At 39.3% G+C, this 21,692-nt stretch overlaps 2 protein-coding genes across 7 annotated transcripts in view; both read left to right on the top strand.

Annotated features, from left to right (window-relative positions):
• Window positions 1-3,131, top strand: part of LOC135099089 (gamma-glutamyl hydrolase-like) — a 38,812-nt gene extending 35,681 nt beyond the window's left edge. For all 6 annotated transcript variants that reach the window (XM_064001503.1, XM_064001496.1, XM_064001516.1 and 3 more), the window contains 2 exons: window positions 1,526-1,751; window positions 2,498-3,131. In XM_064001503.1, the coding sequence (XP_063857573.1) occupies window positions 1,526-1,751; window positions 2,498-2,628 (357 nt within the window). In that variant the 3' untranslated portion in view covers window positions 2,629-3,131. The remainder of the gene's footprint in view (window positions 1-1,525; window positions 1,752-2,497) is intronic.
• A 5,503-nt stretch (window positions 3,132-8,634) lies between these two features.
• LOC135099084 (RWD domain-containing protein 1-like) lies at window positions 8,635-14,475 on the top strand. Its single transcript, XM_064001490.1, has 5 exons — window positions 8,635-8,794; window positions 9,754-9,968; window positions 10,430-10,573; window positions 11,060-11,249; window positions 14,099-14,475. Exons 1-5 carry the CDS (start codon window positions 8,722-8,724, stop codon window positions 14,212-14,214), a joined length of 738 nt encoding a protein of 245 aa, XP_063857560.1. The 5' UTR covers window positions 8,635-8,721; the 3' UTR covers window positions 14,215-14,475.
• Window positions 14,476-21,692: the final 7,217 nt, after the last annotated feature.

Here is a 21,692-nt window from a genome sequence, read left to right as displayed (position 1 = left end):
TCGACAGATTCTAGTCTCTCAGCATTACTAGACTCGGTAGACTAGACGATGTCAGCCCTGCTTTGAGCTTTGTACCAAACATTGCTGTGTATGGCGTACGCTTGATTCCTGAATGATAAGCAGAATTTTTCATATTCTGCACAAATCGAAGACCAACTGACCCGTCTCATGTATCATTATCTGTTGTCATATGTGCAATCAGCATATCCTTCATGTCACCGTTTGCTTGTGGATGTCTTGGCTTCCCTCGAACATGGGTAAGCTGAGACCACATCCTGTGAACTCTGAATCATTGTCACTCTGCAAAATTGTTGGAGCACCAAATAAAAGAAATAAGGAGTCCAGTAGCTGAAATGCTACATCTGCTCGTTTGGACGTAAAGGATCGCAAAATGCAAAACTTAGATGACACTGGTAGACCATAATCCACTTGTAATTTGCCTGACAGCGTGAACCGAAATCTTTGCTCTGAATTGGTTTCACAACAACTCCTTTGGCCATTTCCGTTTCTCTTCACATTCTACACAGTATAATTTTACTGCTTCCTTTGTTATATTTGCATTATTCACACAGAGGTGTTTGGTCATCCTATCACGACCACCTTGGCCAGTTGCAGAATGTTTCTCTCTTTATAACATCACATGTTTCTTCAGTGGTGACGTAGTACATTGGCAACTTTTCTTCAGATTTGCGTTTTTTTTTTTTTTTTTTTACTTTTCAGTATTTCCACACAGAAGAATTTCATACGTATTGAGAATGTAATAATCATCCCATGTCTTTGAAGCTGGATTTTGAGCATAAAGTCTTTAGTTCTTCAATAGTTTTATGATAAGTATGCTTTGGAATCTATATTTTGGTATGCTTCATATTTTTCATAAAGTTCTTTTTGTAAACTTAGTTTCAACAGAATTTTCAAGAGCCATCTGTAACAAAATTACATTTGTACTGTCAGAAGCTAGAAACTTGTTATTTGAGTGTGTGTGTGTGTAGTCTCATCACACCTTAAAAATAATAGAAGTATATTCTACCACCATCACTGCACATACCTCATCCAGAAGGCTTATATTTGTTTATCAAGTGCATCAGGGCTGAAACACAGTATAGTACAACATACCTTGTCTTCACCAAGGCTGGCTTGTAATTGGCTGTGCGAACCCCCTGTCCAAGTTAGGTGGCCTTGCCCTGTCTGCCTCGATATATCATCAGTACCACTATCAGGTAGTTTGTAGGTTTCACAATACACCGTACTTATCAACAGTCTAGATGTTTGATGGAGATACATTGCTAACACACATTTCATGTAAAAATTAGAGATTTTAGCACGAAATCGCGAATTTTACAACCTGACTAGTATATATATATATATATATATATATATATATATATATATATATATATATATATATATATATATATATATATATATATATATATATTTTTTTTTATTCATTTATTTAATGAGGTTAGGGAGACTGCATCTGTACTGAGCAGTTCTGTTAGGAATGTATGTGTGTATTTCTTCTCAGACCTTTGAGGAACTCGGCCTTGACCAGGAGTATTCACTGCTGTCAACCTCCATAGATGACGAAGGGATTGAGTATGTATCCACAGTAGAACACAAGACTCTACCATACTATGGTGTTCAGTGGCACCCTGAGAAGAACCCCTTTGAATGGCGCTTCTCCTCCATCCCTCATTCCCGCCAAGCCATCCGAGCCGCCCAGTACATTGCCAACTTCTTTGTCGAGGAAGGTGGGTATGAGTGTACTTTTGCTATTGTTAACCTTGACCACAGACATAATTTTGCTTTGTTCATGGGTGATGCTGTAAAAAAATACAATACTCCAGAAAGAAAAGTAAATCTCCACTGATTGGTTAAATGGATGATTGAAGTCAGTATAACATAATTTTTGCCAGAAAGCTATTTAGAGACACAGATACATGGAATGAAGAATAAGAAAAGGTTCTTGTAGAAAGAAGTGTATGTACTGCACCAAGTAAAGGAAAAGTTGGACAAATGTAGGTATAGAGACAAGACCATATGAGCATTACTCATGTCTTGTGTAATACAGCTAGATAAATACAACTGAGTAGGTCAAAATAGAAAAGGTCAGTAGAGCTGGAAGAAGAAGAAAACCTGGGAGGTAAACAGAAACTTGTCAACATACCCATGTCATTTCTGTTTCCTTTTCATTTTGCATGAGCTTTCAGAAACAGTCAGATCAGTTATGAAACTAATTTAAACATTTTCATTCCTTTCCTTCATAGAGTTATATCAAGTTTAGATAATGAAGTGTATAATACCAACAATTATCAGAATTCACGCCAGTTAACCATACTGAAGCAATTGGAGCTTGATGATTTGCTGTAATACAGATTGGTTCATCATGCATTAAGAACTCAAAACATAAATAAGAAAGCACTCTTGATAACAGTAATTCAACCACTATGATTGAAATGCCAAAGATTATAATACTGTATGATTATTTTCATCCCAGCTCGCCACAACAACCAGACCTTTGCCACACCCGAGGAAGAGAAAGAAGCTCTCATCTATAACTACTGCCCCATCTACACTGCTGACCTCTACTCTTCCTCCTCCTTCCAGCAGTGTTACTTCTTCACCTGATCTGCTCAGCGTAGATCACTACAGCACTCTCTTCTTTTGAGCTCAGTAACTTAGTTCAGGGGTATTATTTGGTAAGTGGTTTGCAGTTTTTTTTTTTTTTTATCTCATACTGTTAATCCATCAAACTGTGAGAAATTTTATGTAGCTATTTAGCTTTCTCTTATGTCTTGAGTGAAATTACAAATGTATATCATTCAGTCAGATTATTTCAGGATTCATACAGATAGAATATTTGCAAGAGTAGTTCAGTCCTTGCTCCTTATGTTTAACTTGTACTTTTCATAAAGTAAAGTTGGCATTTATTAAGGTCAGTGTTATGAGGAAATGGTGCACTAAATATTTCACCATCATAGATTTCTTACCATACAAGTTTAGTAGTTCTAGGGTTTAAGTACTATGATGTTGTGTGCAAACTCTTTTATACATAGGCATCTGAGACTAGAGTATTTGAAAAGGTTGTGATGTTTTAAACAGTAAATGTAAAACAGTAAAGCAGTAAAAAAGAATCTCTTACAGTCAGTTTTCCTTGTTAAGTGAGAATATGTACATAACAGGAGAAGAGTATTTACAAGTGAATACTGAATGAATACATCATTCAGTATTGCAGATATTTAAGGAAAGGAAAAGAAAACACATGGAATATAACAACTCCACCTTTATTAACAGTCTCTCTCTCTCTCTCTCTCTCTCTCTCTCTCTCTCTCTCTCTCTCTCTCTCTCTCTCTCTCTCTCTCTCTCTCTCTCTCTCTCTCTCTCTCTCTCTCTCTCTCTCTCTCTCTCTCTCTCTCTCTCTCTCTCTCTGTGTGTGTGTGTGTGTGTGTATGTGTGTGTGTGTGTGTGTGTGTGTGTGTGTGTGTGTGTGTGTGTGTGTATATATATATATATATATATATATATATATATATATATATATATATATATATATATATATATATATATATATATATATATATATATATATATATATATATAACAGCAGCCAACTAAGTGACTATAAGTTTCACAGTCCACCACCACACTTGGTAGAGTTAGGTGATTTCTGGCACGACGAGTAAACAGGAAGGCAGTGTGAGTTGTGAAGCCAGATGGTGTGGACTTCCCGTCGGTATCGAAACTTTTTGATGCTTACTTGTTTTGTTTTGTGGCCTCTTAGCCAATATAACTTTAGTGTGTTCTGTGTGGTTATCCCTGCGGGGCTCTGAGATGTCAATATTACCACTGGCTTTTGCGGCGGCCCGTCGGCTTGTTTCTCGTATTTCTATGACATATTCTATATATGTGTTCTTTTGTATTGGGAGTGATGATTTATCGGGATTACAGAGATTCTTTAATGTGCAGACTATATTGTGTAGTAATTATTGTGTTGGCATTTTACTACGAGGTGATTTACTCTTGCTAGTGGTCGTGCTTCCTCCATTCAGCACGTTACTAATTTTTCCATACTGTTTTTGTGAGTTCCCATTGCGGCATATACGTTAACTAACATCATCTAAGTTGTAACATGTCACTCAAACTACATTTTCTGCATTCGCATCTTTCCCTTCTTTTTCCGGAGAATGCAGTCGTCAGCGATGAAAATGGAGAGAATGGAGACCAGATACATTACATACGCAGCTAAATGGAGCCCAGCCGTGTTAGCTGATGTTTTTTTTTTTTTTTTTTTTTTTTTTTTTTTTTTTTTTTGTGTGTAGGAGGGATACTGGCCAAAGGCAACAAAAATACAATAAAAAAATAAAAAAAATAGCCCACCGAGATGCCAGTCCCATAAAAGGGTCCAAAGCGGTAGTCAGAAATTGAAGGATAAGTGTCCTGAAACCTCCGTCTTGAAGGAATTCAAATCTTAGGAAGGTGGAAATACAGAAGCAGGCAGGGAGTTCCAGAGTTTACCAGAGAAAGGGATGAATGATTGAGAATACTGACTAACTCTTGCATTAGAGAGGTGGACAGAATAGGGGTGAAAGAAAGAAGAAAGTCTTGTGCAGCGAGGCCGCGGGAGGAGAGGAGGTATGAAGTTAGCAAGATCAGAAGAGCAGTTAGCATGTACTCGTAAATAGCAGTAGAAGACAGCTAGAGATGCAACAATGTGGCGATGAGAGAGAGCCTGAAGACAGTTAGAAGAGAGGAGTTGATGAGACGAAAAGCTTTTGATTCCACCCTGTCTAGAAGAGCGGTGTGAGTGGAACCCCCCCCCTCCAGACATGTGAAGCATACTCCATGCATGACGAACCAAGTGTATTACATAAACGGCAAAGAAAATACTATTAGGTACACAAACTCGCACTGAAATTAATCAATAAGGCTAAGATACTTGAAATTCAATAATTATTGAATTAGTTTCTTATGAAAATTAGAATGCAATCTCACTTTTTTCACCATATTTCCATATTTCTGGTAAAAAAAAAAAAAAAATTGTACAGTACGAGGCTATTACATAAAACTGAGATATGCCTGAGATATGTGGGTGTCAGATTTTAGAATTAGCATCCTTGAAATCATAATAAAAACATGGACTGGACTATGTTGTTGTTGTTAGTGTTGTTGTTTTTTTCTCTCTCCCTTAAATTTGTTGTCAGTGTAATTACTAGAGTTCTTGTCAATTAACTTTAATGAAGCAGCTGGAGAAAGAGTGGCACAGCTTGATAATTTACTGTAATACAAGGTTCATCACGTGTTGAGAACAAACAAAATATTTATGTGAAAGCGATTCTGATAATAAGAATTGAATCACCGTGACTAAAAGACAAAAAAAGTTCTGATTTGTGTGATCATTTTTATCTCAGCTCGCGGTAACAACCAGATTTTGTGGCGCGCCAATAACGAAAAGTTCACTTAATTGTACTATGTATAGTATGTTCAGGTGAATCTCTCTCTCTCTCTCTCTCTCTCTCTCTCTCTCTCTCTCTCTCTCTCTCTCTCTCTCTCTCTCTCTGAAATACATACTATACTATATACGATTATTCATTAGAATTGAATTGTTCATTTGATGCCATAAATCCATTTTAAAATATCACCTCGTTATTCACCTTGACAACACGTACGAGTACACGTTTGTCATGCAAGCAATGTATTGGGAACTAGGGAGGAGAAGCGGGGGTGATGGGGTGATGAAGGACGCAGTGTTGGACGCCATATCAGCGGGGATGGGCAGGTCACGGGACGCAAGGATGGCAGGGCGGCGGGGCGAGGTTGTGGACGGCAAGGTGGTCGTTTCTTGTTATGTTGGGGGACGAAATGTAAGCAAAAATATTACGCCAAAGGTCTATGCTGAGTTGGGATCATGTACGTTGCAAAACACGAGCCAGACATAAGAGACGGACCAGACGCCCTGGCTTGCCCCCAGCACTTAGTAAGAGAGGTAAATGTAAACATCGTTCGCGCAAATCCTCAGAATGTGGCTCAGCGCGTAATGGATCTATTTGAATGACTGTTCAGACACCTCTGCGAGTAAATTTGCCAATGCGATTACAACTTTTTTTTTTCTAGGCAGCGGTAATGAAGCGGACTCCACCCTCTCTCTCTCTCTCTCTCTCTCTCTCTCTCTCTCTCTCTCTCTCTCTCTCTCTCTCTCTCTCTCTCTCTCTCTCTCTCTCTCTCCAGCTCCTGATCAGTCTCCTTTGCATACAAGAAGTAAGATTATGATACTCCATGAATTTAAAAGTGTTATGATGGGAGGAAGTCGTTGCTTAAGGTGATCATTTAGCAGGCAAGGTGTACAAACACTGGATTCGCCGAGGCTGTAAAATGAAGGAACTACCTGCCTGGGAAGTGATTTATTCTCATGTCTGGGAATAAGACGGAGAGGTTTTTTTTTTTTCGCTCAGCTTCCATTAGGTTAATCCCCCCCTGTAATTGTGTGTGTGTGTGTGTGTGTGTGTGTGTGTGTGTAGCTGAGGATTACGTGCTGGACTCATGATCATCAGCTATATTTTCTGTGTGTGTGCGTGTGTGTGTGTGTGTGTCGCTTTCAGTCGTCGCTTTCCTTAGGACTGGATGAGAGTTCCACTGCGTTGTGGCTACGCATAGGAAATAAATACAGAACACTTTTTATTCTTTTTTTTTTTTTAAGATAGACGATCCTTCCGGCAATGTACACGTCTTTGGTCCGTATAAATTTTGTTCATGCATATTAATTGTATCATGATGCATTATTCTCTTTTATCGTTTGCTCCATATTAATGATAAGCCCAATAAGGATATATTTCATTGAACATAATCTGCCTGTCTGAGCTATAATCCATTACTTGCACCGCTGGACGAGGCACAGAATTAGTGAACGTAATACTATTATAATGACGTTTGGAGAGAGAGAGAGAGAGAGAGAGAGAGAGAGAGAGAGAGAGAGAGAGAGAGAGAGAGAGAGAGTATTAAAAGATGAAAGAAATTATGTAGAGTATTCGTTGAATCTGGGGATTCATAAAATTCTCTTGGTGTCGTACATCACCTAGGCTTGTATTCTTACTCGCTTTGTTATCTAATCCGGACAGTTTTCAAAGGCCACAGAGAATAGTAGTATTCTTGTGAATTATGTAGTGGATGCGTGTGGAAAAGGGCTTTTGGAGTCAAATTTAGCTATGAAAAAGTAAAAAAATGATAGTAAATAAATTTGAGGACGAGAGAAATACTGTGTATAGGATTGGATGGAGTGAGTTGCAACAGGTCTGAATGAATGGGAAAAATAACATAAAAGGATGTTGAACCAGTGGCAACAAGAGTGGAATTTGATGATTCATGATTGACTGATAAAATAAGAAAAAAAAAAAGGGGGGGGTGAGGGAAATGTGCCGCAACATCCCAAAGAGGGAGCGTTTGGTCCACGGAGCCGAGTCATCCGACGGGCACTAAACCTTCATTCCAGTGGCAGGCGAACCATCAATGACGGTGGCACCGCCGATTACGCTTCACACCCTGCCACAGCGACAAGATGACTCCTCACGGCGGGGGAGCAAGGATGGGAGTGAAAAAAATGTGATGTACGAGCAAGGAATGTCTATTTATGTCTATATGTTCCTTGTGTAAGAGTACAACGAGGACTGTGGAGGAGAGCGCCTGTTCCGAGTAACGTTATGCATGGTATGTAATGTATCTTTGTAAGTGCATGGTATGTTATTGAATTAGAGAACTTGGAAATGAGGAGGAGGATGCTGGAGATTAATCTACCCGGCAAGAGAAAGAAAAGAACGCATAAGAGAATGTTTATGAATGTAGTGAAATACGGCATGCTTGCGATGGGTGTGACTGAGGAGAGCGCTGAGAAGACCAAACGTGTTTTGGGAAGGTTCATCCGCTGTGGCGACCCGTAACAGCGAAAGAGAATGGAGATAGGGCAGACTAAAGTAGGAAGAATAGCACTATATACACCAATGTATGCAAGGATGGAGGACTTTTGAGGTGACGCGAGATAAAATCACATTCAGGAAAGGAAAAAGAAGGCATCTTTGGGGAAAAAAAAAGGACTCGGCTTATAAGGCATGAAACTTGTATTATGAAATCTATGGGCTAGCGCTCCCTTTTTCCAAGTTATAGTAAAATCTAAACACGCGTATGTCCCCTCGCCACTGTCTCCCACAATATTTTATCGTATTCTCAAGTTCTACTAGTAATTTTCTATAAGAACACGTTTATTTTGGCCTCGAGCGATCCCTCTTTCTCCTTTCTGTCACTCCCTTTCATACCCTTTTCTGCCGTGTGATATACATACCTGTACTTTAAAACTTTCTGATGCTCTATCCCTACTATTTTTAACATGTTATAATGGTACATGGTGGTCATTACTTCAAGGATTTTCCATGAACATTGACAGTCTTATAAGGATTCTGCATCATGAACGGGGAAAAGGAACCGGAGAACCCGAATTATCATTTAAGTTACCTTTCAAAGATAGTCTTTATGAAAAAATAAAGCATCTTAGAATACAGTTCAAGCTGTCAAAAGTGACAGACATTCTTTTTTGACTGAATGTAATGTTTCTTTTGTCCTAAATACACGGAGGAGTATTATTCTTGCCAAGTCCGAGCGGCGCCGAACTCGTCCCTTTAGACCCAAACACGGGGCCTCAGTCACGCCGCGGAGTGCCTCCTCGCCTCCTCCACCACTATGACAGACTACAAGGAGGAACAGAACAACGAAATCGAGGCGCTGGAATCGATATATCCCGAAGAATTTGAAAGTAAGTGGAGTATGTTGGGAAGTGGACGAGCGTGTAGCTGAGGGGAGGGGTGGTCAGGTGGTGATGGGGTCAGGTCTGTCACACATGGACCGTAGTTTGGGGGTTTGCAGGGTAAGTGAGTGAATGGTTCATATCTTTATGTTATAAACCCACTTTAATGTGTATAGTTAAAGATCTTAGGTTGGGTTGCCCTTGAGCTGTTTGGATGTTTGTAAGAGCGGCAGTTTCGAATAATTTTTTTTTTTTTTTCTGCTTCATATTTCTACTTCTAAGCTGTGAAGAGTAGAGCTGTCAGTCATACTTCCAATGTATTTAAAAAGTATTGTATGCCAGAATACAGCCATCGCATGGTGGCCCAGACCAACAAGATAAAACTAGGAAGGCGAGATAACTGATAAATTTTTGGTAAACTGCACCCTGCTCTTCTCAAGTTTGCATTGTGATATTTTTCCATGTGTTTGAATGAACTGAATAATTTTTAGGTTAAAAAATTTTTGGATAAAACCAAGTTTTCTTTTTTTTGCAGACGTTACAAGTGCATGTGACCACAGTGGACTTTGCTTGTTAGCATTTGTAGAGCACTTTTTTGTGTCTTGTAGATTTTGTAGTCTGAATCAGTTTGTTAAACCACCCATACAAACTTCTTTCTCTAGTTTTTAACTACTTTTACGTAAAACATTAAAAGCAAAAAATGCATACACAGAATACACCCAAGGCAGTAATGGTGCAAGTAATTTTAACTTCTTAGAAAATACATTGCAACTTACCTGAAACACATCCCATTCTTGTATGTGTATACATACATAGGTATTACATAAATACCTTACATTTATTCTATGACATCATCACCAGAAAGAGTTATAAAAGATTGAAGAAACAAGTTGTTGTATTCATTGTGAAGTTTATCATCGTCATTGTTAATTCTGTTCATCTCCCTTACCATCAAATTTCCTTTTCAGTTTTAGAAATAGAACCTCAACACAAGTTTAAGATCAGAGTGCAAACTGAGGGGTCTGATGTGGGCAGTGAGCTGGAGGTCGCTCCAGCGGCGATAACCTTGAGGTTTGAGTACACACCAACCTACCCAGATGAGCCACCACTGATGCAGGTGGTGCCAGAAGAAAACATAGAGGAGGAGGAGCTAGAGGACCTGAGAGAGCAGCTTAAAGAACAGGTATGAAAGACATGGTATCAAATAATTCCTTCATATAAGCTATTGGGGAAAACTATTTTCTTATATCAGAAGATACATAATAGCCAGTGGTTATTATAACAAAGTCTTTTAAGGAATCCCAGTCATTATGCTGTACAAGGAGAGTTGTTCAGTAGTATTTATCCATACATCGATTACTCTAGTTTTTAGCAACTTTCCAAAGGATTCAGAAAAAAACTTAGTTTGCCATTTGCTATGGTTGTTTAGAAGGCTTTGAAGGTTTATTATTTTTACCTCTTTTAATAATCAAGAGTTCTAAAATTTCAGACTTGTTTCATCTGCTCAAAGTGTATGTCATATGTGACTTTTTTTCTTAGGATTTCCTGTGTCAAGGATTTATTGTGAATTGATAGCTGAAAGCACATGTTGCACCATTGTGTTGTTTCATGCAGCTATGTCTGATGTCTTTGTCTCTCCTTCAGTGTACAGAGAACCTCGGGATGGTGATGGTGTTTACGCTAGTCTCATATTCCCTAGAGTGGCTCACAACTCACAAGGAAGGGCTTGCACGCACTGCCAAGGAGGAGAAGGAACGTAGAAAATATGAACAAGAGGAGGCAGAAAGGGTAAGCACAGACAAGAAAACCTATTGATCTTTAATGCACAGTTTTTCTTCTTTGTTTGATATGGTGTGAATTTTGATCATGCAAGTAATTCATGATTTCTGAGTAAGATATCTCAAAAACAGTTCATAAATTTTTAAAAATATAAAATTGTATGAGCAGTAGATTTAGAATTTTCAGTACATTCAACATATGGAAGAAAATTCTTGTTATATTTTTATTTATTAATCCAAATTTTGTTCATATAAATCAAGACAGGACAGAATCATTTTGCTAGTTTTTGTAGTGAACTGATTGCTCATGAATTGAGTTTCATGTATATTTTATATTAACAGTTTAGGAAGTATTGCATACCATTTATAGCTCCAAGTTTTTTTTTTTTTTTTTTTTTTTAGAAATATAAATGTGCAGATGAAGGTTGATATAGATGATGTATTGTGAAATTATGAACATTAGAAATTACCCATAGTCTTTTGCTTTTGTTGATAGAAAAAGTTTGAGGGTACAAGAGTGACAGTGGAGACTTTCCTGGCATGGAAAGCAAAGTTTGATAAGGAGATCCTCGCTCTGCGCTCTGAGAAAGAGAGAGAGGATGAGAAGAATAAGAAATTCACTGGCAGGGAACTCTTCCAGAAAGACAACACGCTTAATGAATCTGATCTCACTTTTCTTGGAGAAGGTAAGGCTGTCGTTTCAGTATTCATCTTCTGGCTATTGTGGTGGAAAGAGAAATTTTAAAGCTGTGGTTCAGTCAATAATTACTGTAAGGACTGCCAGTCATTTATACTATTGGGAATCATAGGAATTATAGGTGTAAGAAATTCTCTAAGAGAGCATTACAACCAGTTACCAAAATGGGAAACTTGGAAAATGGAATTGCCTGGATCCACTTACACCAGATGGTAGGACTGTTGGTGGCTCTGAAATAGTAAAAAGTTTCATGTGATGTATAATGCTAAGAAATGTAAATGACACATTTTTTTTTTAATTATTGGAAAAGAATCCATTCAAATCACATAATTGCTTTCCAGACTAATACTGTAGTCGATGATTGACTTTATATTACAGACGCCTTTGTAGACCACCAGAGAACAGACAAGTTGACAGTTACCCATCTCAGTGTTGATGCAGCTGATTGGCAGTGGCTGTATGACCCTTGCTGCCTGGGCCTTACCTATTTTTCCAATTGCTAACCTGGTTTTTGATGTTACGTTTCCTGTTCTGATATATTTTGATGGGTCTTACCAATCTCACTGGGAAATAAGGCTTATTTTTGGCTTATGGAGCTGAAAAGTTGCTACAATTAAAGTTACCAGATGTGCTGGTTGTAGTAAGGGAAGCATTCAGAAGCTTGTTTGTGCCATTGGATGTCCTCCTAGTTTGCCAGACTTGGGTTTTCTGGATGGAGGTTTCGAGGCATCTACAACATGGCAACTTAAGGCACCCTTACACATTCTGGCTACCAGATCTGGCTCAGTTCTAATTTTGTCCAGTCCAAAGAGAGATTTGCCAACAGACAATTCTTGTAGTCACATCTGGTCAACTTCAGCCTTAGTCAGACTTTGTATAAGGTGGACTTGGTCTCTTCTCTCAAAGATTTGACAGTTATAGTGCTAGGAGCAAGTGCCATTTACATTGCAGGAAAATTTGGGAAACCAAAGATAAATAAAAAAAATTTTGACGAAACAGTGGCTTATGGAAAGGAATGGACTATTGCACAACACTCTACTTAATTAACTAAAAAAAGAACCAGGAGACTGATTCAGCTACCTTAGGATGAATGAGAAAACTCATTGGAAGTTATTGTCTTTGGTGTCTCCAGTCATAAGAAAACAAGACACATGGATGCGGAAGTCCATCTCCCCGCACAAGAAATTGTTGGCTACTTTCAGATTCCTCACCGCCGGTTGCCCCTTCAAGGACTTGAAATTTACAACCCTTATATTAGCACAATGTCTGGGTAAAATAAAACTCAGTCAAAAATGCTATATCTACTGATGTGGCTATCATTCTGATGCATAGTTAATGTGACCTCACAGGGAGTTGGTATGAGACTAAAGTTTAATGTTCGACACTTCTCATACTCACTCCAGCCATCAGGTGCCGGAAGTAAACTGGACACCAGAAATCTGGTGTTGACAGATTCTGAGCTCCACAATATAGCTGCTGAACTCTGCCCACATTTGGTCATACAATGCCATCATACACAATAAGTTTTATTTGTGATACTAGTGGACAAAATGTGTATGAGGGCCTTAAGAAACTAATGTTTTTGTTACCACAAACAGTATCAAACAATTATTGTTGTGATAATTTTTCATCTTTCAGACTATGGCATAATTCATTTCTGTAGGGAAATAAGTTTGTTAGTAAAGAAACTTTAGTGACACAGAGCTTCCACTTCCACTTTCTATTTTTGCCATTACGCAAAAATAGGAAGTGGAAGTCTGAGATGAATGAGTCAGTCAACCCAGCTGCACCTGTATTGAGGCTTGTTCATCTGTTCTGCTTCTGAGATGCTGGATGTAGAGTCAACATCATCATCTCTCTCAGTGTCACATTTTTCTTATGGAGTTGTAAAACTTGTTCATAGATGATCTCTTCTATGATATTCACTCTTTTTATCTTCCTCCTCATAATGTCTTCAGGTCTTCTTCAGTCTTTCCTCTCGTTTCCATCTGATGATCTCCAACTTGAGTACTCCTCAGAGTACTATTAGAGTTTGAACAGCAAGTGCTTACTTCAAATGTGTTTCCCAGTAACAAAAAGGATGTGTTTGGTATAATTTTTGCTGACACTGTGGGTGTAAGAATGGTGATAGACTTCAGTAACATGGTTGTACATAATAGGGATTACTTCTGTTAGATAACTGACTAAAGGATGTGGCTATGAGTGTGTATTAGGGCAACTAGTTAGGTATTTATTTCTAGATCAAACCACAAAAGTGGTCAAGAAAGTTTGTGGAGTGAGAAAATATGAATTAGTTGTTCTTCAGTGAATCATGTACATGCACTTAATCACTCTTTATGACATTTCTGTTTCTTATGTTTTTCAGATGTTTGAATGCCCTCTTAATTTCCATTTCTTAGCCATCTAAGCTGATGTTACAACACGCACACACACACACACACACACACACACACACACACACACACACACACACACACACACACACACACACACACACACACACACACACACACACACACACACACACACACACACACACACACACACACACACACACACACACACACACACACACACACATACATATTGACTAGTACATGAAGCTCTAGTGCTGTGGCTACTACTACTACTACTTCTACTACTACTACTACTACTACTACTACTACTACTACTACTACTACTACTACTACTACTACTACTAGTACTACTACTACTACTACTACTACTACTACTACTACTAAAAGCATCACCATTTCAACACTTGAGATAAAATTATTAGTACATTCACCAGATACAACAAGCTTCATGTACTAAATCAAACTGTGGACTCTTTTGTAGGGGAAGGAGAAGTGGCTGTGGATGAGTCTCTCTTCCAAGACCTTGATGACCTTGAGCTGGAGGATGAGTATGACGAGGACTATGTGCCAGGTGATGATGAGGGTCTCTCGGACTAAGAGGTGTTGGTGGTCATGATCTTTACCAGCACACTTGGTATTAATTATGAATCCTTAGGCTTTTTCTTTTTCTTTTTTTCCAATCTTACCTTGCTCATCGCACATACACACAAACATACGCACACACGTACACACACACCCACACACACTCACTCACATTAAAATCATGATACAGAAACATGAACTAAGACATTTCTGTTTCATAATTTTAATCTAAGTTTATGAGGAAATAATAACAGGAAAATAAATATATTGTTTAAATGGCATTTTTCATTATCAAGCAGTCCTTGTTCTAACTGTTCTAACTGCCAATGGTCAGAATGTAGGTTAAGGTATCCAATAATAAGAAATTACACACACACACTCAACCATCATCATCATCGTCATCATCATCATCATCTTGTTTAATGTCTTTCCCATACAGAGTTGGATGACATATGAGTCTCGTGCTCTTTTTGCAAGTGTAGACAGTCTCCTCACCCACACCTGTGTGTTTAATTCCTTTGTTCAATAATTTATTTCCCTGACAAACTTTTCATTTGAAAGTTACATATTTTCAAGAATAAGAAAGCATCCAATTTCAAGCAGCAACAGGTGTCATCATCAGCTGTCCTTTCATGATCCTCTCAAAATGTATGGTGAAGGGCATTTGTAAATGTTCAGTTCCACTAACCTTACTTATATCACTGTGCAAAGTGTGAGATCACTAAGTGAAATGAGATCTAGTTTAGAAATGTTCACCATTAAATTTCAAGATCGCATCAGTAGAGAACACTGCTGCTGTTGCCATTTGTGGATCAATAGGAACTCCTTTGTTGCTGATGACAGTTACCAGTGTGCCATCTGTTTCCAAGAAAATTTATAACTTTGAAACAAAAGGTTTTCCAGGACAAAATAATTAAATTATCATGCCAAAGAAAAGATACATATTTTGTTTTATCTTAGTAGTGTGTTAAGCTGATCTCAGGCTTCATCTTGATCCTGCAAGTATGAACACAGATCTCTTGCAAATAGTTCCAAAGTTATTCTGTTTATATTATAACACTTCACAGTTGGGCTGGGTTCCATTCTTATATTGTCTTTACACCAAGCTGATATCCTCTTTAAAGGAGTATAGCAACAGGAATAAAGTTGCAGAAGAGGGAGTCCCCAGTCTCTCGTGTCATTTCCTAGGCTTGCATTTTATTTCTTGAAATCCATAATATTAATCAATAAAAGTAGTTAATTTCTGTAAAGCATATATTCAGAACATCTTGTCTCATTACAGGAATAGAAATAAAGGGAAGGGAGGTTCCTTGTTCCCTCGTTCTGTCCTTGTCAGTTGCCTTTTAACAATGAAGGGGGGAATGTGGTGGCAGTGTTCTTCCAGCCAGGCTAAGAACTGTATTATCTGACTGTTCCTCCTTCCCGAGGGAACTACACTCATAAGGAAGACTTAGTACTAGAATGGAATTTTATCATATCTTTATTTATTCTACATAACCAGCTGTTTCTTCCACACAAAGCTTGGTATTCAGGAAAAGCTGAAGGATGGAAGCCAATTTTATGAGAAAAAATAGTGTGGCTTTATGAAGCTTGTAGGTGGAAGTTTTAGAGGTGCTGTACCAAACTCGAAATTCATAGTCCCTGCATCTCTCTCTCTCTCTCTCTCTCTCTCTCTCTCTCTCTCTCTCTCTCTCTCTCTCTCTCTCTCTCTCTCTCTCTCTCTATAATGTACTTGATTATATACTGCTGTGATGATGATTATATATGATTATGGTGTGTCTGGTATTTTCACAGCTCGATTCCGAGCAGAAAGATGGCGAGTTCAGTCTTAGCTGATGATAATTTCGTGGTGGGAGAAGTAGCGCTTGTAACATTATAACATTATTATGACTTCATTGTTCCGCTGTGGGCCCCGGTGCCGTAGCTAGTCATTCTCCCCTTAACCACTGTGTAAGGAATTCACACTCTCCCACTCCTTCCAGCCACACCCGGAAGGATCTACGTCACTGTGAAAAATGAAGATGATCGATTCATGTTTAAGGCCCATTCACACACACACACACACACACACACATCAGTGACGTATCAGCGCCTTGTCAGTGAAATCTGTTATGCTTCGATGACGTCTATTCACACATCCATATTGCGTGAAATCAGTGATTTGATGGTAAAATTTTCAGGTGCGAAATTGGCAATGATTGCCTTTTTTTTTTTTTTTTTTTATGAAGAAATGGCTGAGCAAAAGCTGGAGGACAGAAAGTGGGTAGGCCTACATGAAACGTGGAAGAAAAGAGAATATGAAGGAGACTCTGCTACTCTGTACTCAACAAGGAGTTAACTGATGATAGAACAAAATTTTTCCAAATACGGAGTTTGAGACTGCTGTCCATATATATACATTGGCTATGACAAATCATGCAGAACAGGATGATTCCGAACAAATTCATAAGTAATTCATCACGCATTCTTGTAGACAAACTCAGCACTCGTCCGGCGTCCATGAAAAACTGAAAAATATCGGTGACGACGATATTCAGTTTCACGGAACGTAGACAGAATTGGCACGGAGTCAAACATGGTACTGCGCCGGACACATTTTTCCGAAGTCTGGAAAAGTAGGTGTCATTCACTCTTGAATGCGCTTGAATCACTCATGTAAACATCACAATCTCGTAACCTTGTGGTAATCACAATAAGAGTATTTCCGAGAATATTCTGTGGCTAGTTTCGGAGCTACAGCCGGCCGTCATCACAGGCAAGCACATACAGTATACTTCCATAGACGTTAGAAAAATGCGTGCCGTACACGTGTGAATGCGTCAGTCAAATTCATAGTAACCATACTTTATTTCACTGACACTGAAGCACTGAGCGGACATTGACTTAATTTGCTTCTTTATTAATATTAATGTAGTGCGTATCACGATAACAAATAATTATCGACAGCATGATATGTTTGGATGCCGTGAGGGGTCAAGCTAGTGTCTGCGACTCTGCATTCGCGCCTTGCGGCGCCGCCCTGTTACTCGAGTTTCCTTGGAGAGAAGAGGGGAGAGTCACTCGTCTGCTGGGCGGCTCTTCTATGTTGAGTGCTTTCTGAAAGCTCCCTAGAAACTGTTGTAATGGCATAAGTTTTCTGATACAAAGGGAATCATCAAAATCCTAACTAACAACAGTAAGACAAGCGCAGGCCTCGCATGACTTAGGATTAGGGTGGAACGACCACCAGAGTGCATCCCACCAGGGGTATAGAGTCCTTGATCCCACTTTTTCTTATAGCAACTGTAAATGTTTATAACGGAAGCTGCTCTACAGGCTGTGTGGTGAGGTGCGGCCGAAGCCTCGATATTCTTTGTGACATGAAAGCTCTTTGGTTCCCAGAAAGCACGTGCTTTCCCTAACAAATGGTACACGTCACAGTGCAAGGTGTGTGTGTGTGTGTGTGTGTGTGTGTGTGTGTGTGTGTGCGTGCGTGCGTGCGTGCGTGCGCGCGAGGGGAAGTTCTTTGTGGCGAGAGCGTGCAGGGCAGGGCTGGACGAAATGTTTTGTGTGGGTGGCATTACCGTTGCTTCCTGCTACCTGGGGTGGAAACACTAATTAGGCGGATGTGTGGGTTCCGCCATATCTACTAGGGGTCCTTGGCATCAGACTATTATTATTATTATTATTAATATTATTATTATTATTATTATTATTATTATTATTATTATATACGATATAAAGGCATTGTTTGGAGGACAAATGTTTTTTTTTTTTGGGGGGGGGTCTAATGAAGCTAACAACAAATCGTCGTCACTTATTGCATGTTCAGTACACGGCATTGAAGTACATGAGTTATTGTGTCGGAAAGTCCATGAAAGGGAACCTGAAGGCTCGCAGTCCCAATACACACGTGCGTAGAGCGCTCGTGTTCGTCAGCTGGATCAGTAAAAAAAAAAATAAATAAAAAATAAATAAATAAAAACAACAGTCAGCATCATTTTGTGTAGTCAGTCATCCTGCTTTTCAGTTCATCATCCCACGAGACAATGAGGCATCCTTGGACGTCGAACAGCAATAAAACTATTCGCTCACTGGCCATCCCGCATCAGATGGCTGCATCAGTTGCTGATGCTAGGCATCAGCAACGTGATTTTTACCATTTAACTGTCTCTGCATTCCAAACGTGATGTTTGTAAGAAAGGATCTTTGATAGCATTATTGTAGCATTAGTGACATTCTTCAAAGTCACAGGGGTTAGCCTGGGTGTAGCTGTTCATATTTTACCCAGACCGATGATTATCGCTGTAGCTGAGCGAGGTGTGTGTTTGTGCGCCACCCACCAAGCAGCGGACGTGCCACTGTGCCCTAGTGTTGCCACTTATGCACGGGTTAATTCTCTCTCTGGGGGCCGTGGAGTCCTTCACCGGGGTAGGAACGAGTATGAGGCGAAGGAGTGTTAAAATTATGAGTTTCAATTAGTATCAAAATTCTATATCAATATTTTGCAACTCATGTAGATTGTTATTTATTTTGCTATGACACCATCACATCAATTTTTACTGATGATAATTAAACCAATAAGGATTGCGTATAATAGGATCCAGGGAGGGTATCACACACCCAAGCAGGGAGGCCACATCACTGCTCTCACGGGCTTCCTCTCTACCCACCCTCCCTCCCTCTCTCTCTCTCTCCCTCCTTGCAGTGATGCAGTGATGTCCCTCATCCCCACCCCCACTTCGTTCAGCTTTATTAGACGACTTACCCTGTGATCACTTACTTGCGAGAACCCCGTTCTGCCAGACTCAGGTGTGTGTGTGTGTGTGTGTGTGTGTGTGTGTGTGTGTGTGTGTGTGTGTGTGTGTGTGTGTGTGTGTGTGTGTGTGTGTGTGTGTGTGTGTGTGACGTAATGCGCTAAAAAATGTAAAAAGGTAGAAAAATAAGTAAATTCTTACTGCACATGCATTGGCTTTACCTCTACATTTCCGTAATATTATAATGTCCATCACAATGGCGTACGTGTTAGTCTTCGTACTCTTGCATACGCAGATCTGTTCTTTACCTCTGAAAAATCTCACTTGATTTTATAGTTAATTTTATCTTATTTTTCTCTTCTCATCACTCTCTCTTCTGCTTCTCATCTTCTTATCTTCATCTTCTAACTTTGTTTTCACTTTGCCCTCCGAAAAAGAGAGAATAAAGAATTGCCGCAAGGTCACTTCTTTCCTAATGTTTATCTCACCTTTGTTGTCTTGACTATTATGTTTCCTTCCGCTCTGATATCTTCCGATTTTGCTTTTCCGTTTCCCCGCCTCGCCATCGTGCCAGTCTTCCTTGGAGGCGAGAAAGTTGTCAAGCAAGGTGAATGTGGCTTTCATGAAGTAGTGACTGTCCTTCAGAATGGCGGGGATGTGGGGATGTTCTCAGACCGAAGATAGTTTTTCATCCAACGAGATAATAATAGTTTTCCTTACAAGAAGGCAAGTTTGGCTGCAGGGATATGTGACTTCGTTTCATATGAACCTGTCCTCCGAAGAAATGCCAGGAAATTTTGCGCTCTTGCGGTGTGATAAAACCTTTCCTCCAAAGAGATAAGGATCCGGGTTTTGAAAATGCATTAGACTCCCATCAAAGCTAATTTCAAAGGCAACAAGAATGATTACTTTTGTTCGCATAGATGTTTTCCTTTTTATGCTATATAATCCTTGCTAACTATTACCATAACCATGAAAGCTTCGGTAAAAACTCATTTACTTTCACAAGTGCCCGTTCAAAGTAATTGAGATGAGACAACGAGAAGTTTCAGTATGCACTCTTCCTTCTACTACGGGGATGCCCTTTACTTCTTAGGTAGTGCCCTTTATGAATATCCAGTTCCTTATGATTAAGAGGAAGCCATCCATTAAAGGTGTCAGATTCAGCCACTTCCTCGTAATCATCATCTATTTCCCATCTTACTATCCACCCTCCTCTTTCTTGTTGACATCAAGCGTTTCCAGTAAGAGAAACCCAGCCATTATATCCATTAGACCCATCCTTATCATCTATCCCGCCCATCTCTTCCTTATCCTCTCTCTCTCTTCTCTAATAAACCTTTCACCCACATCATTCTTTCCAGACTGCTTCCTGTCCCTTCGAGTTTTTCCCACAACATCCTATTTCATGTTTTTTTCCTTTAACTTTTTTTTCCCATTCATCTCTTCCTTACCTCTTTCCTCATGTTTAATACACTTTTCACCCACAACATCTTCCCTAGCTTCTTCCTACTCCCTCGAATCCCTCCCCAACTTCTTGCATGCCTTCGTTCACTTCCTCATGCTCGGCTTCCTTCATCTCCCTGCGCATCTCTCTCACGCATTCGCGCTTTCACTCTTTCCTTATGTACGTCCTTGGTTTTCTCTGATTCACAGCGTTTCTTTTTTTTTTTTTTTTTTTTGTATATTTTTCAAAGATAATTACATTCTTTATTATATTTTTCCTCCTTGTGAGTTTCCCATTTCTCTTTAATCTCATGTTTTCCTCTCTCTCTCTCTCTCTCTCTCTCTCTCTCTCTCTCTCTCTCTCTCTCTCTCTCTCTCTCTCTCTCTCTCTCTCTCTCTTCGGACTGGTATATCAAAGTTTATTCTCGCTTAGTTTTCTTCCTTCTTCAAATCAAAGGAAAAAAATAAGATATGAAAGGTAATACAATAAAATATACTGCCCCCTTGATATATTTGTTCTCATTGTATCCGTAGTTTCTTCTTTTATTAAACTTTGTTTCATCTTGGCTGTCAACAATTTGGAAAACAAAGTAAATACCACGTAGGAAGAGGAAGCAACAATACTTCCTCTTCAAGTATTATTGTTAATCTCACTCTGTTTCCTGCTGCAGAGAGACAGCCACTACAGACGGACATTGTTCATCTTGCCTTCTACGTAAGGTTCTCAATGGTGTTGAAAAGTGCTTTGCTTCTACTGCCTCTACGTATTTGGCAAGCCTGGTATCATCTTGCTCCTGCTTCAGCCGTCAGCTTACGATATGGTATTTCAAGTAACAAAGTAACAAAGAAGAAGAAAGAGGAGATAGAGGAACAATACAAGGATGCAAGATGGACTCAGCAAGACAGGGTGGTCATTGCATGAGGCTGTGGGAATGATGAAAACCCGCTTCCTCAAACTTTGACCTCGCGGTGAGCTGACTGATTATTCTGCCGCGCACTGCTGCTGTTCATGTGTTGTTTATTACCTTGAGGTGTCTCTTACTTGTTGTTATTGTAGTGGTTTTGAGGGTGACGGTGGTAATAATAGTAGCAGCAGCAGCAGTAGCAGTAGTAGTAGTAGAAGTAGTAGTAGTAGCAATAGTAGTAGTAGCAGTAGTAGTAGTAGTGATGGTGGCGGTGACGATGATGGAAGTTGTTGTTGTTGTTGGTGGTGGTGGTTATAGTAGTAGTAGTAGTAGTAGTAGTAGTTATTATTGTTGTTATTGGTGATGGTAGTAGTAGTAATAGTAGTAGTAGTAGTAATAGTAGTAG

The sequence above is a fragment of the Scylla paramamosain genome, chromosome 4 (assembly GCF_035594125.1).
Source record: "Scylla paramamosain isolate STU-SP2022 chromosome 4, ASM3559412v1, whole genome shotgun sequence".
NCBI classification, from domain to species: Eukaryota; Metazoa; Arthropoda; class Malacostraca; order Decapoda; family Portunidae; genus Scylla; species Scylla paramamosain.
The sequence above is the reverse complement of the archived record's forward strand: the minus strand, read 5'-3'. Positions and strand labels throughout refer to the sequence as shown.